This window comes from Hyperolius riggenbachi, chromosome 11 (genome assembly GCF_040937935.1).
Source record: "Hyperolius riggenbachi isolate aHypRig1 chromosome 11, aHypRig1.pri, whole genome shotgun sequence".
Lineage (NCBI taxonomy): Eukaryota > Metazoa > Chordata > Amphibia > Anura > Hyperoliidae > Hyperolius > Hyperolius riggenbachi.
In genome coordinates, this window is record NC_090656.1 from 223,092,473 (window position 1) to 223,109,302 (window position 16,830).

General features: G+C 46.1%; 1 protein-coding gene across 2 annotated transcripts in view; it reads right to left on the reverse strand.

Moving 5' to 3' along the window:
• LRP4 (LDL receptor related protein 4) overlaps positions 1-16,830 on the reverse strand; it is a 132,737-nt gene that overhangs the window by 43,416 nt on the left and 72,491 nt on the right. For both annotated transcript variants that reach the window (XM_068260915.1, XM_068260916.1), the window contains exons 5-12: positions 15,861-15,977; positions 12,171-12,299; positions 10,951-11,070; positions 9,907-10,032; positions 4,147-4,272; positions 3,152-3,286; positions 1,789-1,914; positions 1,043-1,273 (exon numbers count right to left, since the gene is read on the reverse strand). In XM_068260915.1, coding sequence (XP_068117016.1) covers positions 1,043-1,273; positions 1,789-1,914; positions 3,152-3,286; positions 4,147-4,272; positions 9,907-10,032; positions 10,951-11,070; positions 12,171-12,299; positions 15,861-15,977 — 1,110 coding nt within the window. The remainder of the gene's footprint in view (positions 1-1,042; positions 1,274-1,788; positions 1,915-3,151; positions 3,287-4,146; positions 4,273-9,906; positions 10,033-10,950; positions 11,071-12,170; positions 12,300-15,860; positions 15,978-16,830) is intronic.

Genomic DNA, 16,830 nt, shown 5'->3' on the forward strand with positions numbered 1-16,830 from the left:
CTTAGGTCTCGGCCCTCGCTATGCCGCCACTTAGGTCTGGGCCCTCGTTGTGTTGCTACTTAGGTATGGGTCCTTGCCGTGCCACCGCTTAGGTCTGGGGCCTTGCCGCACCACCACTTAGGTCCGGGGCCTTGCCGCACCACCACTTAGGTCCGGGGCCTTGCCGCACCACCACTTAGGTCCGGGGCCTTGCCGCACCACCACTTAGGTCCGGGGCCTTGCCGCACCACCACTTAGGTCCGGGGCCTTGCCGCACCACCACTTAGGTCCGGGGCCTTGCCGCACCACCACTTAGGTCCGGGGCCTTGCCGCACCACCACTTAGGTCCGGGGCCTTGCCGCACCACCACTTAGGTCCGGGGCCTTGCCGCACCACCACTTAGGTCCGGGGCCTTGCCGCACCACCACTTAGGTCCGGGGCCTTGCCGCACCACCACTTAGGTCCGGGGCCTTGCCGCACCACCACTTAGGTCTGGGGCCTTGCCGCACCACCACTTAGGTCTGGGGCCTTGCCGCACCACTTTAGGTCTGGGGCCTTGCCGCACCACCACTTAGGTCTGGGGCCTTGCCGCACCACCACGTAGGTCTGGGGCCTTGCCGCACCACCACGTAGGTCTGGGGCCTTGCTGCAACACCACTTAGGTCTGGGGCCTTGCTGCAACACCACTTAGGTCTGGGGTCTTGCTGCACCACCACTTAGGTCTGGGGCCTTGCTGCAACACCACTTAGGTCTGGGGCCTTGCTGCAACACCACTTAGGTCTGGGGCCTTGCTGCAACACCACTTAGGTCTGGGGCCTTGCTGCAACACTACTTAGGTCTGGGGCCTTGCTACACTGCTACTTAGGTGTTGGGCTTTGCTGCTTCATCACATAGGTCTGAGACATTACCGCAGTATCACTTAGACCTTTTCTCCATCATTTAGGTCTGGAACCTCATCAAACTGCCTCTTATGTCCAGCACCTCTAACCCCAGCATGAAGTGTAACCAGCTACAAAGCAGCAAATTTTATCTGCCATCATACAGTACAGATCCCCAACCATACCTGGACTCTCCAGACCTGTAGACACCACCTCTTGTACGTTGCTGCCATTGAGGTTAGCGCTCATAATGCGGTCCAGTGTGACGTCCGACCAGAAGACTAGCTCATGCCGATGATGGAAATCCAAAGCAATGGCGTTCTCCAAGTTGTTAAGAAGCAAAGTGTACTCCGAGCGATGAGGCAAGACTTGGCGAATGTCAATCCTGTTTGCAAACAGCAGAACTGGCTCTGGACCTGCGGAGGAGAACATACAGAACTGAATATATAGTACTGTACAGTCATTTTTTTATTGGCGCTAAAAAAAAAAAGCTGAAGCATTGCAGCATCCAATAAAAGGCTTTATTATAGATCATGTCCAATCAGAAGGTGGCGCTCCAAACAAACCAGAGGAAGCAGGTTATACCCGCAGAACGCATTGTCTGAACCACTATTCTGTGCAATAAATCTTATGAGCTGTATTGACTATTTTAGCTACTTTTCTGTTAACATTATTTGGATCCAACCATGATCTGTTGTGACCACGCCCACTCACATAGGGCCCCCTCTGTTTATCCTGCACAGGAGCCCACTGTTGGCTTTGACCGCCACCGATAACTGTAGCACTGAAAAGGAAAGAATCTGCAACTATTTGCCACAAATCAAGCATTGGTTGTTCTTCCGGATTTATGAAGCATGCCACCTGCTGGATACATCAGGTAAAGGTTACATATTCATAAGCAATGTTTCAGATTTACAGACATAAGCCTTACCCAAGGCCTTGCAGCTGCGTTTGTCTGGTCGTAGCTGATATCCCGCCTCACAGAAGCACTGGAAGCCCCCCTCCATATTGCTGCACCCCTGACTGCAGTACCCCTCCTCCGCACACTCGTTCACATCTGAGGGAGGAAGGAGAAACGGTCATGAGTGGAAATCAGCCCTCATTTCATCCCATAAACACAGTCCCAGCCTCTGCTCCTCAAACAGAACAGCAACAACAAAACGGAAGCCATCGTCCAAACATGTAAACCAAATTCACTTGTTTTTAGGACACTTATATGAAGTCTGCAGTGAGAACTTTAACAACCAGCTGCCGTACCAAGTATCCTACATAATATTCTCCATGTTGCTGAGGCCCTCTGTGTCCCTGCATTGTGCCTGGTGTGCATGTGCAGCACGCGGGCAGACCTTGGACAGGCGCAGGGGGAGGGTCGGGTGCGCGTGGGTGGGGGGGTGTTAGGCCTAGCACATATTTTTTAACGGGCGGGCCTTTAAACTAGTTTTACATAATTGTATTGCAATCAACAAACTGTTTACTAAAAGTACTTTTAGGCCGGTTTCACACTGGAAACCAGAGTTGTGATTGCGGTTCCATCAGATTGACTGCAGTAATCCATGGTAATGAGTCTGTATGAAATTCCTGGCAACCAATCAAATTTGAAGTGAGGCTCTCTAGCGCTTACTTCCTGTGGCGGAAATATGAATTTCGCGGAAGTGTATTGAAAAATATACTTCTGTGCATGCGCAATGCGAAACCTGCATGACTTCCGGTCGCCGCATGTCACTGCAGGCGCTTGCCAATATGTGCTGTTGCGTCAGATCGGATGCTTCCAGCGCATCACACCACATCCTATCTGAAATGCCCCATACCTTAGTCAAAAAACGCTTCCTGTATTACATCTCTCATCCATGTCCAGCGCACTGCAATAATCCATCAAATACCGAATTGAAATACCACATGAGGTAAAAAAAATCATAGCAAATTTTCATGCAGTTTTTAAGCCAAATACCGAGTCTAAAACACCAAATGTGGTATTTTACCGACCCTTTATTTTTTACCTAACTATCTTAATTTAAGCCTGCATTATACTGGTATATTCTGGATTCCGCCTGGACTTCTGGCTAGTAGGGATGATCAAACAGTTGCAAATACTTCCAAGGTTATGCAAATGTATGAATTTTTTTTCACGCAAATATATGCAGCTAGCAAATGGACCAATCAAGTCCCACCCAGGTTTAAACTGATGGATCCAATATTTACATAAATTAGCATAAACTCAGAATTTTTCTTATATCCCTACTGGCTATAGAGGACTCCAGGGTCTCGGTACACCTCGTCACCCTGATTTCTGTCACCTTGGCATGATCGTCCGTCCTCCATGAGCCTGTAGCCCGTCTGACATGTACACTGTACCAGCCCCCGCACCGTCTGACACTTCTGCTCACAGCCGCCGTTGTTATGGTTACAGTTCTCTTCTCCAGTGCGCGGTCCTGCAGAGGGGGAAAAACAGGTTTCATATTAGGACGCTGTAATGACCAGCAAGTTACCTGTTAAACCAGGACTCCAGGATTTGCTAAATAGAAGATACAGAAACCCCTAGATAGATCGGTTATTTTAATTCAATATCTTTCTCTCACTTATAATTTGCTCTGAGAAACTGTTGCAAACAGCATTTCTTCTACTGAAACCGCTGCACACTGAGGCCTCATTCACACCTAAAATCAAAAACGCAAACGTTTTGCGTTTTTGTGCGCTTCCCCACCCTCTGGCGCTCCACTGTGCTCTGCGTTTCTGGTAAAATTGCTTTTCTAAGCGTTTTTCCAGAGCGGTTTTGTAATTCACTCCTCAGGGACCAAATCTAGGCTCTCTTATTGTCCAGCTTTAGTAAATGAAGTATAGTACAAATAACCAATGATTAGAATCCTTGTTGTGCTAGTCTGGAATTCTGAAGGGTTGCTATAGGTTACTCATGCTTTGCGCACTCTTTCTGGTAGTATTGATGGAAAAAGTCTGCCTGGAATTCTGCATTCTGTAATAGATATGCCTTAACCCATTAGCCGCTTCAATAGAGTTATCTTGTTTGAGATAAGTGCACTGCTTTGGCCTCAGTTGGCAGAACTCCTAGTGCTGTAAATTCTTGGAATGCTTTGATCTCTCTCTAGTAGCAGAAAATATAGAAACAGAAAGCAGTAGTCCTCTGTTATTGTCTCACACTGCCCCCTAGTGACAAGTGGCCATAAATACACATTGCAGCAGTACTAATTAGAAGCAAGGACATGTAATAAATAAGAAATAAAAAATGACTCTAAATAAAACGGCTGCTCCAGGGTTACATTCAGCTGATACTAACTGCAGTTTTGATGCGGGCTCTCGTCACTGCCGTCTCCACAATCGTTTGCCCCATTGCACAGTTTCCGTTGTCCGATGCATCGGCCATTACTGCACAGGAACTGGTCCTGAGCGCACTGCGGAGTCCCTGGGAGATGAGAAAATAGTCATCTAAAGACGCGTGTCTCATTTACTCACATCAGGCATACATTTAACTTTATAAGAAACTGAATATTAATTATAAAAACATTAGCGTAACTGTATTATTGTTAAAACCACCCAGTATTGCCTGCAATTCAGGCGGACCAGCACACTGGCCAAGCAGTCACTAAAGCTCTGTACACACGCTAGACGCAGAATTGAACGATAAACGACGGGTCAGCCATGAATAATTTAAAAACCATGTCACGATGACGTTAAGAGTGATTATCGTCCATGTAGAACGATCAGTCCAGTCGATTATCATAACAGCCAGTTCACTCAGGCGTCCTGTTAGCGAGCAGAAAAGCATTTGGCAGCCTTCTGCGGCGCTTCCCACCGTTTGTCGTTTTTGATCCCCTGTAGGGGGAGACGGAAGCGTAGCACTTAGCGATCAGCTTCCAGGATTGCCAAAGCTCCGCATAGACAACATAAAAAAAATAAATCAAAATGTGGCTTTTGTGCAAATGATGGCAAACAGTATGGCACTGTCAATTCCTTTAAATCAGGGGTGGCAAACTCAAATATGAAGTGGGCCGAAATTGAACGCTACGACCAAGTCGTGTGCCAACCTCAATGTCTGATTTCCATTTCCCTCCCTAATAAAGTTCCCTGGTGTCTGATGGTCCCCCTTCTTCCCCTATACAGTTCTCTGGTGTCTGTTGGTCCTCCCTCCCCTATACAGTTATTATTATTATATACAGTTCTCTGGTGTGTCACCACCTCTCCCATATACAACTCCCTAATGTCTAGTGGCCCCACTCCCTCCCCTAAATAGTTCCCCCATGTCTAGTGGTTCCCCTCCTACCCATAAATTGTTCCCTGGTGTCTATTGGTCCCCCCTCACACCGCTAAACAGTTCCCTGGTGTCTAGTGGTCCCCCCTCACACCGCTAAACCGTTCCATGGTGTCTAGTGGTCCTCCCTCACACCGCTAAACAGTTCCCTGGTGATCCGGACTTTACCCCCAGCTGAGCTTCCCTGGTGGTATAGAGCGGGCCAAACATAATGCAAAGTTGGGAACCCACTTGGGGGCCAAATTTGATAGGTCTAAGGGCCAAATTTGGCCCACGGGCCGAAGTTTGACATGTATGCTTTAAATAGATATCGCTTAGCAAGAGCGCCATGGCTGTCCTTTAAAACTGCGCAGAAGCCTGTGTGAACCGGCCCGTAGTTGTTCCTATCAAACCATTTCCCGGTTCCTCATTTTTGTGCTTCCGGTAATGATCCATTCGGCAGACCGTTGATGTATCATTGCTGAATTTAAATGTGCACCAATGTCGTTCGCTCACCGTTAACTGTTGGGAATCATTCGTTTTCAAGCAACCAGTCTAGCGTGTGCATGGAGCTTAAGGGCTGGTTCACACAGGCGTCTGCCCGGCTTTCGGAGGCGTTGTGGCAGCGTCGCGTTCGAGTTTTCAGTGGCTTTCCCTGGCGTTCAGTTGCAGTCAGCGTTTTTTCTCCCCCACAGGGGGACATTAGCCGCAGCGGTTAACCGTCCCAGCACGCTACATGTAGTGTGCAGGGTCAACTCGAATGCCAGGGAAAATCGGGATCTGAACGCCGCGTTCGCGCAAACGCCGGTAAAAGCGCGGTACAGGCGCTCCCATTCAATTGAATGGGAGCGTTTAACGCCGAGTCCCAAACGCCGGCGGTAAACGCGGGACAGACGCCCGTGTGAACCAGGTGGCCACATATCATACATTTTCTTTAAAAAAAAAAAAAACAATTCAACAATTACAATCAATTATTCTGACTGATTGTAACATTTGAAAATTCTGATAAATTTAACAAACACACACAGTACACACACAGTACACTAGGCCTGAACGATTTTAGGAAAAAATTGAATTGAGAGATTTCGGTCTGAAATTGCGATTTCAATTTGATTCACGATTTCCTTCAAATCAAGCTTTGTTCCCCCCCTGTGCCTGTTTGTTCCCCTGTCTCTCTTTGTGCCCCCTTTGCCTCTTTATGCCTCCTCTTGGTCTCTCTGTTGCCCCCTTTGTGTCTCTGTGTCCACTTTGTTTCTCTTTTTCCCCCCTCTGTGTCTCTTTGTGCTCCCTCTGTGTCTCCTGTGTCTCTTTCTGTGCCAGCTCTGTCTCTGTGCCCACTCTGTGTCTCTCTGTGCCCCCTCTGTCCCCCAAGCTGCATCAGTTCTGGACATAGCTTCAAGCACCAGTCCAGCGATGCCCATCTATCCACTTCGCCTCGTGCAGGCTCTAATGCACAGAATACTTCCTGTATGTCATGTGATATACAGGAGCCCAGAGTTTTGCCAAGCACAAGAGCCGGCAGACGGCAAAGGACGGAAAGGGTTTCGACTTGTGCGGAAGGTATGTCCAACGCTGCGGGCCGCTCGCGCTGGGACTTTGGGGAGGTTTGAAGCCACTTCTTCCAACTTCCCCCATGTGGAAATGAAGTGATCGCGATAATTGTCACTTTGACGATTCCGAAATTGTGATCTTGGTGATTGCAATTTCGGTTTAAATTCGATTTATCTTTCAGGCCTGCAGTACACACACGTTAAATTTTTCCCTTCAATTATTTAAAAAAGAAGAAAAATTCTCTGGAAAAAATTGCTCGCATCCAGACATCAAGAAATTTACAATGTACACCATTACATTTTGAAAACTGATCAGAAAAACCCACCACTCCCGATCGACATATAACTGAAAAAAAAATGGGAAATCCCATCAGATTTCTCAAACTAATAATAATAAAAAAGCTTTCTATTCTCCTGTACAACCAATCGTTTTTATAAAATTGCCATTAAATTGGATCATTTTATTGTATGGTGTTTTGCCACCTAAGGCTGGTTTCACACCAGGACGTTGCGTATTAGGGGACATTATGGTTGCATAACGTGCCCCTAACGCAACGCCTGGTGTTCCCTGCTTTGGACGTCAGAGTGAGCCGCGTTGTGCAGCTCACTCTGGCGTCCGTGATGCACACTCTTGGACGCATGCGGCATCACATGGCCCCGCCGGCCAATCGCCGCACAGAGCGGCCGCTCCAGGAAGTAAACACTGCACGTCACTGAGTGCAGTGAATATTAATTAGCCATGTGCCTGGCCGCTCTCCCCTCCTCCCCAACGTTACTGAGCATGTGCAAACAGTGTAACGCGGCTCTGCCGCTTACAAAGTACTGCATGCAGTACGTTATATTATGGCGCAGCGTTACACTGTAACGCAACGTGGGCACTGTGAACAGCCCATTGATTTTTCATTGCTGTGCGGTGGGCTGCGTTACAGGCTGCTCTAACGTGCGCCTGTAACGTCCCACTGTGAAACCAGCCTTAAAGGACAACTGTAGTGTGAAGAATATGGAGGCTGCCATATTTATTTCCTTTTAAACAATACCAGTTGCCTGGCTGCCCTGCTGATCTATGTGCTGCCCTGCTAATGTATGTGGCTTCAGTAGAGTATGAATCACACCAGAAACAAGTATGCAGCGAATCTTGTCATATATGACAATGTCAGAAACATCTGATCTGCTTCATGCTTGTTCACTGTCTGTGACTAAAAGTATTAGAGGCAGAGGCTCAGCAGGACAGCCTGGCAACTGGTATTGTTTAAAAGGAAATAAATATGGCAGCCTTCATATCCCTCTCACTTCAGTTGTCCTTTAAGGCCTGGAACAAATAGGCAGATATGTGGTCAATCATATGGGCAGTCATCTACTTCTGACTCGCGCTCTGAAATCAGCTTGTTGGGTCTGGCCTGACCTCTTCCCAGCTGCTTCTCCTGACTGACCCCTTACTTCATTTTCCTCCATCTGGTCTGACCTTTCACCTTCTCCTACAATGGCTGCCAGGACCCCATCCATAGCGTGACCTGACCTCTGGCATTCATCAGCTCCACCACAGCTAACTCTCACATTGTCCATTGACTTCTGAGTCATGGCCCCAGTTTATTACAGCTCCTTACATGCTCATTATTGGCCTCATATCGCCTCCTCCTCTCCAAATGAACCCCTCTCACACTGTATCTTCTCAGTTAAGCCCCATCCCTCACATTCCTAGTTATGACCCGGCCTCTTTGTACTTTCTCTTAGTCAGTTTAACCCGATCCCTAGCCTGCTAAATATAACCTGAAGCATTCTCTGAGCGTTTAACCCAATCCCTCATGTACAGAACATGACCCGATCTTTTGTATCTTCTCTTTTTCATTTCAATTAACTTTATTGAACAACACCCTCTTTGCTTTGTGCAGAAGATGAATGATGTTTCCAGAGAGGGGAAACAGTGAAAAGTTTGCGTGTACAGAAAGAGGGCTGGAGTGGGGAAGTTCAGCGTCTATAGCGAGAGCAGCCCTGAGAATAAGGGTGCATACACACATCCAATTTTGATTGGCCAATTTTACTGCCTCCATACTGTATGAGGGCCAAAGGATTTTGAACACAATGAACATATTGTGTAGGTAAGCCCTCATATTACATGGAGGTGGTAAAAGTGTCCAATCATCAGCCAATCTAAGTTGGATGTATGTACGCACCCTAGGATATACATCTTATGGTGGCCATACATGGTACAATAAAAACGTTCGATTATTCCGTTTATTCGATCTAAATGATTGAATTGAATGAAAGTTGAAAATTATTTTTTTTTCGATCAAGAAATGTGAACAATTATCCCGTTTTTTCGAGAAAAATCAGATCGGACATTCTGGAAAAATCTTTATATTTGATCTAACGGAATAATCAAACTGAATCATCTTATCGAAAAAAAAATGAAAAATTGTACTATGTATGTCCACCGTTAGGCACACATAGTGCATACACACATCCCATTTTGATTGGCTAATGATTGGCCAATTATACGACCTCCATGTAGAATAAGAGCTTACCTCCACAATCTGTTCATAGTGTTCAAAATCCGTTGGCCTCATACTACATGGAATTACAATAAGCCAATTTATTGGCAAATCAAAATTGGATGTGTGTAGGCATACTCAAGGTGGCCATTAAAGATAAAACCCCGCCACCGATTGAGCATTTCTGCAGTAACCGATCAGAAACAATTGGTCATGCCCATTAACGGCCAAATCCCCCTTAACCAAATTGATCAGATTAATGGAATGGATTTGTTTTTTGGATCAATTTCCATTGATCTGATCGGTTAGAGGGAATTTGACCGTTAATGGGCACAACCACTCGGCAACAGGATTAGATTAGGCCCCCTAAATTCTGCTCACATCCTCTTCTGTACCTTCCTCTCTAGAATTCCTTCAGCGTCACCACATTCATCTTTACAGTGGAAGCCTAGGTCCAAACGTCCTGCTCTAACGTCAACCCGATCCCTAACTTGCCAAATATGACCTGGCCTTGTGTATTCACATCAAGTTTAACCCGATCCCTAACATACCAAATATGACGAGGCCTTGAGCAATTGCCTCAAATTTGATTTGATCCCTCAAATATGCTCTAGCCTTGCGTATTCACATCAGGTTTAACCCGATCCCTTACATACCAAATACAACCTGGCCTTGTGCATTCTTGTCCTCCAGTTAACCCGATCCCTTACATTCTCAGTGTGACCTGACCTCTATAAACTCCAGAGCTCCTTTCCATCCATCCCACTCACCGGTCTTCTCACATCCCTTCTCATCGCTGTCATCAGAGCAATCGTCCTCTCCGTCACACCTCCAGGACAGGCGGACACAGCGGCCCGAGCTGCAGCGAAACTGGTCGGCTGTGCACACTGACGTCGCTGCGGACAACAAATATAGTAATATCTTCTATCAGATCAAACAACCAAAACAAAAATACATCACTATAAAAGTCATCATTCTCTATTCTACTTTAGCCATAGGGGCGACAGGAATGTTACACTAATTGCTGTATCTTAACAGCCTATCCAAATCCTGAATTGAACAAAGCAAGTTCTAAAAGCAATTAGGTAATCACGAGAACATGAACTGTGCATGGATGCAAGGTGTTGAGCAGAATACCCATTGCATGGCACAATAATATGCCTCTCAGACTGCAATACAGCTTGCTTCTTCTCCTCTCTGGATGCAGCCAGCCTGGGGGTCATCAGGGGTGATCTTTTGACACATTTAAAGTAGGAAGAACAATAGGTGCTATGACTACATTCCTCAGCATCCCTGCATTACAGAAGAAGGCTGGTGTCCTACATGAGGAGGTGGCGTTTGTAGACTCAGGAAGTACTTTGTGAGCAATCGTGAGGCCTCAAACTGCTAACAGGAAGTTCCTCAGGCACTCATGATCTTTAGGCAGAGGGCAGATCATGTAAACCAATGGCCTGGTTTACATGAGCCCCAGGTAAGTGAAACTTATTTTTTAATGAGTTTTCAGTTCTGCTTTAAAGGGTGCATGCATGCTCGCTAGACACCATTCATTTATTGTATGGAATGCTCCTTGAGGAGACTATTTGGGAAACCATGTGGTCAGTTTAAGCAGGTGATCGATTTTAAACATCTCAAGCTAGAGGGGATGACTCACTTCCTGTGTAGACTAAATCAGGAAGCAGTCATTTAACATAACCACGATTAACAGGCTTGCAAATCAGATTACATGATCGTCTGAATTCCCCTCAAGGAGATGACCTCTAACGAGCACCAGCTAGATTTGGTGTTTTGTTTTAAGCTTCCCCTGCGGTACTCACTGCAGTTCCTCTCGTCTGATTGGTCGTCGCAGTCCGCGTCCCCGTCACAGCGCCACCCAGAGTTTATACACAGGCCGCTGTTGCACATGAATTCCCCTGACCGGCATGGCTGATGGGAAGCTGAGAATAAACAACGATGTTTATGGGACGTCATTAGCAGGAGGGGTGAACAGTAAATATGGGGAAGATAAGAACAGCAGAGAACAACCAGGTAGAGATAAAACTTGCAGGTAAGTGTAAAGAGGAACTGTAACAAAAAGGGGGAAATAATAAATACATTGCAAAGTGAGAAGTTAAAAAATAGAACAGAGATCAAGAAATTATTGCTATACTCCATGTAATTTAATTTCATTGTATGATCCACAATGAGCCTGCACGTAATCATCTTTACTACTGGCAGACATTAAAAATAAAAAAAAAACCTCACCAGCTGCCATTAACTATAACCACACCCCCTAACCACACCCCACACCTAAATATCAGCCATACAGACGCCCCTGATGAAGATAAAGATTTCTCGTGGTAAAAGATGAATCAGCTACTGATAGGGATGAATTTCAATCATTGGTTACAGTTCCTCTTTGATTTCTTGCCGACCGCTCAACGCCAATTGGCGTGAACGCGGCAGCCGCCCCAGGACCGCTCCAAGGCCTTCCATGGGGCTAGCAGGAGAGCATCTCCGCTTGGAAGGTGGAGCGGATCGCTGCTCGAAGACTGTTAGATGGCAAAACTGCCGTTTAATATACATGTACAGCACTGCGGTCTAAGGCAGCGCTGTACTGGGGACAGCCGTGTGACACAGCTGTCCCCCTGGGGGACAAAAGTGATAGGCTGAAGCCTATCACAGCCGATCACAGTGATTGGCTGGCCGGGAGAGGGAGGAAGGGTTGGAAAAATATTAAAAAATAAGCATTTTTATTAAAAAATAAGAAAAATATTTACAATAAATAAATAAATAAACATTGGGGGAGTGATCAGACCCCACCAACAGTGCGCTCTGTTGGTGGGGAGAGGGGAAATCACTTGTATGCTGAGCTATGTGGCCCTGCAACAAGCCTTTAAAGCTGCAGTGACCCAATTGATGAAAAATGGCCTGGTCTTTAGGGGGGATTTAAGTGGTTAAGCAGCGTGTGTATGAGATATACAGATTGCCATTACCAGACAAGAGGTAGCTTAGCGACAGGCAGAGAGGAGGGGACAGAGGGTGGCAGATTACTCACAGCAGTCAGATTCATCAGACCAGTCTCCACAGTCATCGTCCCCATCGCAATGATAGATGTCCAGGATGCAGCGTCCGTACGCGCATTGGAACTCCTCCGTGCTGCAGCTGGGAGCCGGGACGTCAGAGGCTGCAAAAGAAAAGTCATACAGGCTAATCCAGAAATCTGTGCAAGGAACAACCAGTCACAAAGCAAAGTACAGAGGTCGGACTACAACAAGATTCATTCTGATTGGCTGAGAGTCCCAGGCTTCAGCCATAAGGCAAAGTACAGAGGTCTGACCACAACAAGATTCATTCTGATTGGCTGAGAGTCCCAGGCTCAGGTTCCAGCCAGAAGGCAAGGTACAGAGGTCTGACCACAGCAAGATTCATTCTGATTGGCTGAGAGTCCCAGGCACCAGCCATAAGGCAGAGTACAGAGGTCTGACCACAACAAGATTAATTCTGATTGGCGGGGATTCCCAGGCTCCAGCTGTAGGGCAAAGTACAGAGGTTGGACTACAACAAGAGTCATTCGGATTGGCTGAGAGTCCCAGGCTCAGGTTCCAGCCAGAAGGCAAGGTACAGAGGTCTGACCACAGCAAAATTCATTCTGATTGGCTGAGAGTCCCAGGCTTGAGTTCCAACCAGAAGGCCATCTGCATGCAGTTTGTATGTCCTTCCCGTGGATTTCCTCCAGGCACCCTATAGACTAGTACACACTTTCAATCATGACTGGCCAATCATTGACCAATTTTACCACCTCCATATAGTAAGAGGGGCAACAGATTTTGAACACTATGAACAGATTGTGTAGGTAAGCTCTCATACTAAATGGAAGTGGTCAAATTGGCCAATCAAAATTTGATGTGTGTGCCAAGCTTTATGGTGTGCACACATATACATTTTTATTGGCCAATTTGACAACCTCCATGTAGTAGTATGAAAGCTTACCTACACAATCTGCTCATAGTATTCAAAATCCGTTGGCCATCAAACTACATGGAGGTGGTAAAATTGGCCTATCAAAGTTGGATGTGTGTACCAAGCTTAAAGAGACTCTGTAACATCAAAAACCTCCCCTGGGGGGTACTCACCTCGGGTGGGGGAAGCCTCCGGGTCCTAATGAGGCTTCCCCCGTCCTCCTCTGTCCCACTGGGGTCTCGCTGCAGCCCTCTGAACAGTCGGCGACAGACCCGACTGTAGCTTCAATATTTACCTTTGCTGGCTCCAGCGGGGGCGCTGTTGCGGCTTTCGGCACGGAAATAGACGGAAATACCCGATCTCAATCGGGTCCGCTCTACTGCGCAGGCGCCGGAGACTTGCGCTTGCGCAGTAGAGCAGACCCGACGGCGATCGGGTATTTCAGCCTACTTCGGAGCCGACAGCAGTCAGAGCGCCTGCGCAGGAGCCGGGAAGGTAAATAATGACGTCACCGCTGCACGGAGGGCTGCAGCGAGACCCCTGACGGATGGAGGACGGCGTGGGAAGCCTCATTAGGATCCGGAGGCTTCCCCCACCCGAGGTGAGTACCCCCCCCAGGGGAGGTTTTGTCTTTACAGTTCCTCTTTAAGGCCTGGCTGGTACACACTTTCAATTATGATTGGCCAATCACTGACCAATTTTACCACCCCCATGTAGTATGAGAGATTACCTACACAATCTGCTCATAGTATTCAGTATCTGTTGACCTGCATACTACATGGAGGGGGTAAAAGTGGTCAGTGATTGGCCAATCATAATTAAGTGTGTACCAGGGTACACCATACAATTTTTTGTTCGATTAGCTTCGATTCATTGATTCGATCCGACATGTCCGATCGACCATTTTTTTGCAATGACAAATTGAATCGAATCGAATCCCGATCGGACATGTCGGATTAAATCGAATCAATGAATTGAACAAAAAATTGTATGGTGTAGATGGGGCTTTAGGGTTGGACGATTGGCTTTCTATATACCTAAAGTAGTCAGGAAACTGATACACCCATCAAGCATTTCTTGCCTCTACTCATTAAAAATCAATTTCTAATCTCAACTGCTTGTACAGGGTTGTCTGGAATCAGTCCAGTCCTAAATGTAAACAGAAATAGCCATTAAAATGGAAAAGCTGTTTTCCTTTGGAGCAAGAGCTGCATTGGAGCAGTCCTAATAGTGCCCATACACCGTACAATAAAAACGTCCAATTTTCCCGTTTGTTCGACCAAAATGATTGAATCAAATGAAAGTCAAAAATATTTTTTTTTTCTGATCAAGAAAAATGAATGATTATCCCATTTTTTTTTCGATAAAAATCCAATTGGACAAGTTGGAAAAATCTTTATATTCAATAATTTTTTACGGATTTTCTGACAAATCAAACGTTCGTATATGGTACCTCGAAAACAATTGTGCGATTCTTTAGACCTAAGGGAATAATCAAACAAATCTAATAATAATAAAAAAAAAAAAAAAGGCACCATAAGGCGGGCTTTTAACTTGCGCTAGGAAATATTAATGAGTGGTGATAGTAATCAGATTTTAAAGAGTAACTGATAGCCATAAAATCCAAAATCATTTAAAGAGACTGAAGCGAGTTAAAATCCATGTTTTTAACTTTTATTTATGTTAAGCACTATAGCTAGTGCTAAAATGCTGCATCCCCGCGGCAATACAAGAGGATTATACCCCCATATCCCCTTGTCTAATTGCGGGGAGCGCTTCCTGATTGAGGAAGAGCTTAGGGCTGTAGCTCTGCCTCTTCGCGTGTTAATCCCCGCCTCTCCCCGCCCCTCTCAGTCTTCCTTCACAGAGAGGGGTGGGAGAGAAGCAGAGATCCGCGGGCAGATTGACCTGAATGGAGGCAGAGCTACAGCTCAAAGCTCTGCCTCCCTGGGCAGCAAAATCCACAACCAGGAAAGTTGTGGATTTTTGCCCTGTGATTAGGGGGTTATAAACCCCTCGCTTTGCAGCGAGGATGCAGCGTTTAAGCACCAGCCATAGTGCTTAACATAAGTAAAAGACATAAATACATGGATTTGCTTCAGTGTCTGTTTAACTTTTTCTAGCTGTTAAATAAGTAAAAAGGATGCTAACCAGACAATTCAAAAGTACTAAATAACTCCTACTTTTATTTTCAATACAATATCACCGCCCTCCCCCCATGTCCCCTGGATCCTTAATTCGTACATCTGCCGCAAAAAGGAAGTTGCAGGGCATTTTTTTCCCCCTTCTTTACATTCCTCCTCCCACTAGTTATTCCCCTCTGACAGCTAGTTCAGCCTGATTGGCTGAAGCCTCTATCCCTTCCACACCTCTGTTCCTCTCTGATTGGCCGCCCTCTTATTCTCCTCTGTGGTAAGCTTTGGCGCAGGGAGGGGGGCAAGCACCTGTCCTCTGTCACTGCCCTCGGCACACTCCTGAATTGTGCCACCGTCTTCCCCCTCTACCGTAATACTGCTGCATCCACTCCCCCCGGGGGGTTGGGAGTAAGGGAGGAAATGACATCAGGATTGGCTTCAAGTGTGTGGGAGCCAAGATGACCCTGCCTAGAACACAATTTTCATTATTTTACTATATAAAATTCAAAGTCAAGACGTGCACAGTGCAATGCATCCGTTATGTAAGTAGAGCAAGTATTTATCTACCCCTATATGTGTTTTTTTTCCTGACATGGTATGGCTGACAGCTCCTCTTTAACTAGAGCAAACCAATATCTGGAGTTACTCACGACATGATTCCTCGTCAGAGCCGTCCTTGCAGTCGGTGTCGCCGTCACAGAACCAGTGTTCAGCGATACAGCTGCCGTCGGTGCAACCAAACTCCTTTTCCGAGCACTTCCTCATGTCTGTAGGGGGAGAGGATTGAGTTACAGGGATTGGGTTGCACTGGGCGGCTTAAAATAAACCGAAAAGTCAAAAAACAAATGTAGCTCTGTGCAGACTTGACCCATACACATTCCTTACACAAAGATTTATAGACGTGCCACCGAGGTCACGGCATAGCAAGACAACAGGTTTCAGTACGTAAAGTGCACTGGACGATATGTGACATGATGAGATATACATGTGTATGTACAGTGCAAAACAGAAGGATAACCAGGCTGTTTTTTTTATTTATAGGCATGGAAGTGACAGCTTCTGTCTGGTTACCTTGTCAGGAATATAGTAAACATCCACTGATAAGCAGATTACAGCCATAAAAGTTATCCTGGCAGAATACAACTTCTGAGGGCAGAGAGAGAGAAAATACATGAACTACTGGCCTTCTTCTAACTATGGGTCACTTAAAGAGGAACTCCAGTGAAAATAATGTAATAAAAAAGTGCTTCATTTTTACAATAATTACGTATAAATGATTTAGTCAGTGTTTGCCCATTGTAAAATCTTTTAAATCCCTGATTTACATTCTGACATTTAGTACATGGTGACATTTTTACTGTTTGCAGGTGATGTAGCTGCTGCATGCTTTTTTTAGGCAGTTGGAAACAGCTGTAAACAGCTATTTCCCACAATGCAGCAATGCAACAAGGTTCCCAAACAGGAAACTGCCAGGAGTACGTACTTCTAAGTTTCTTGTGGGAGGGGTTTCACCGCAATATCAGTCATACAGCGCCCCCTGATGGTCTGTTTGTGAAAAGGAATAGATTTCTCATGTAAAAGGGGGTATCAGCTACTGATTGGGATGAAGTTCAATTCTTG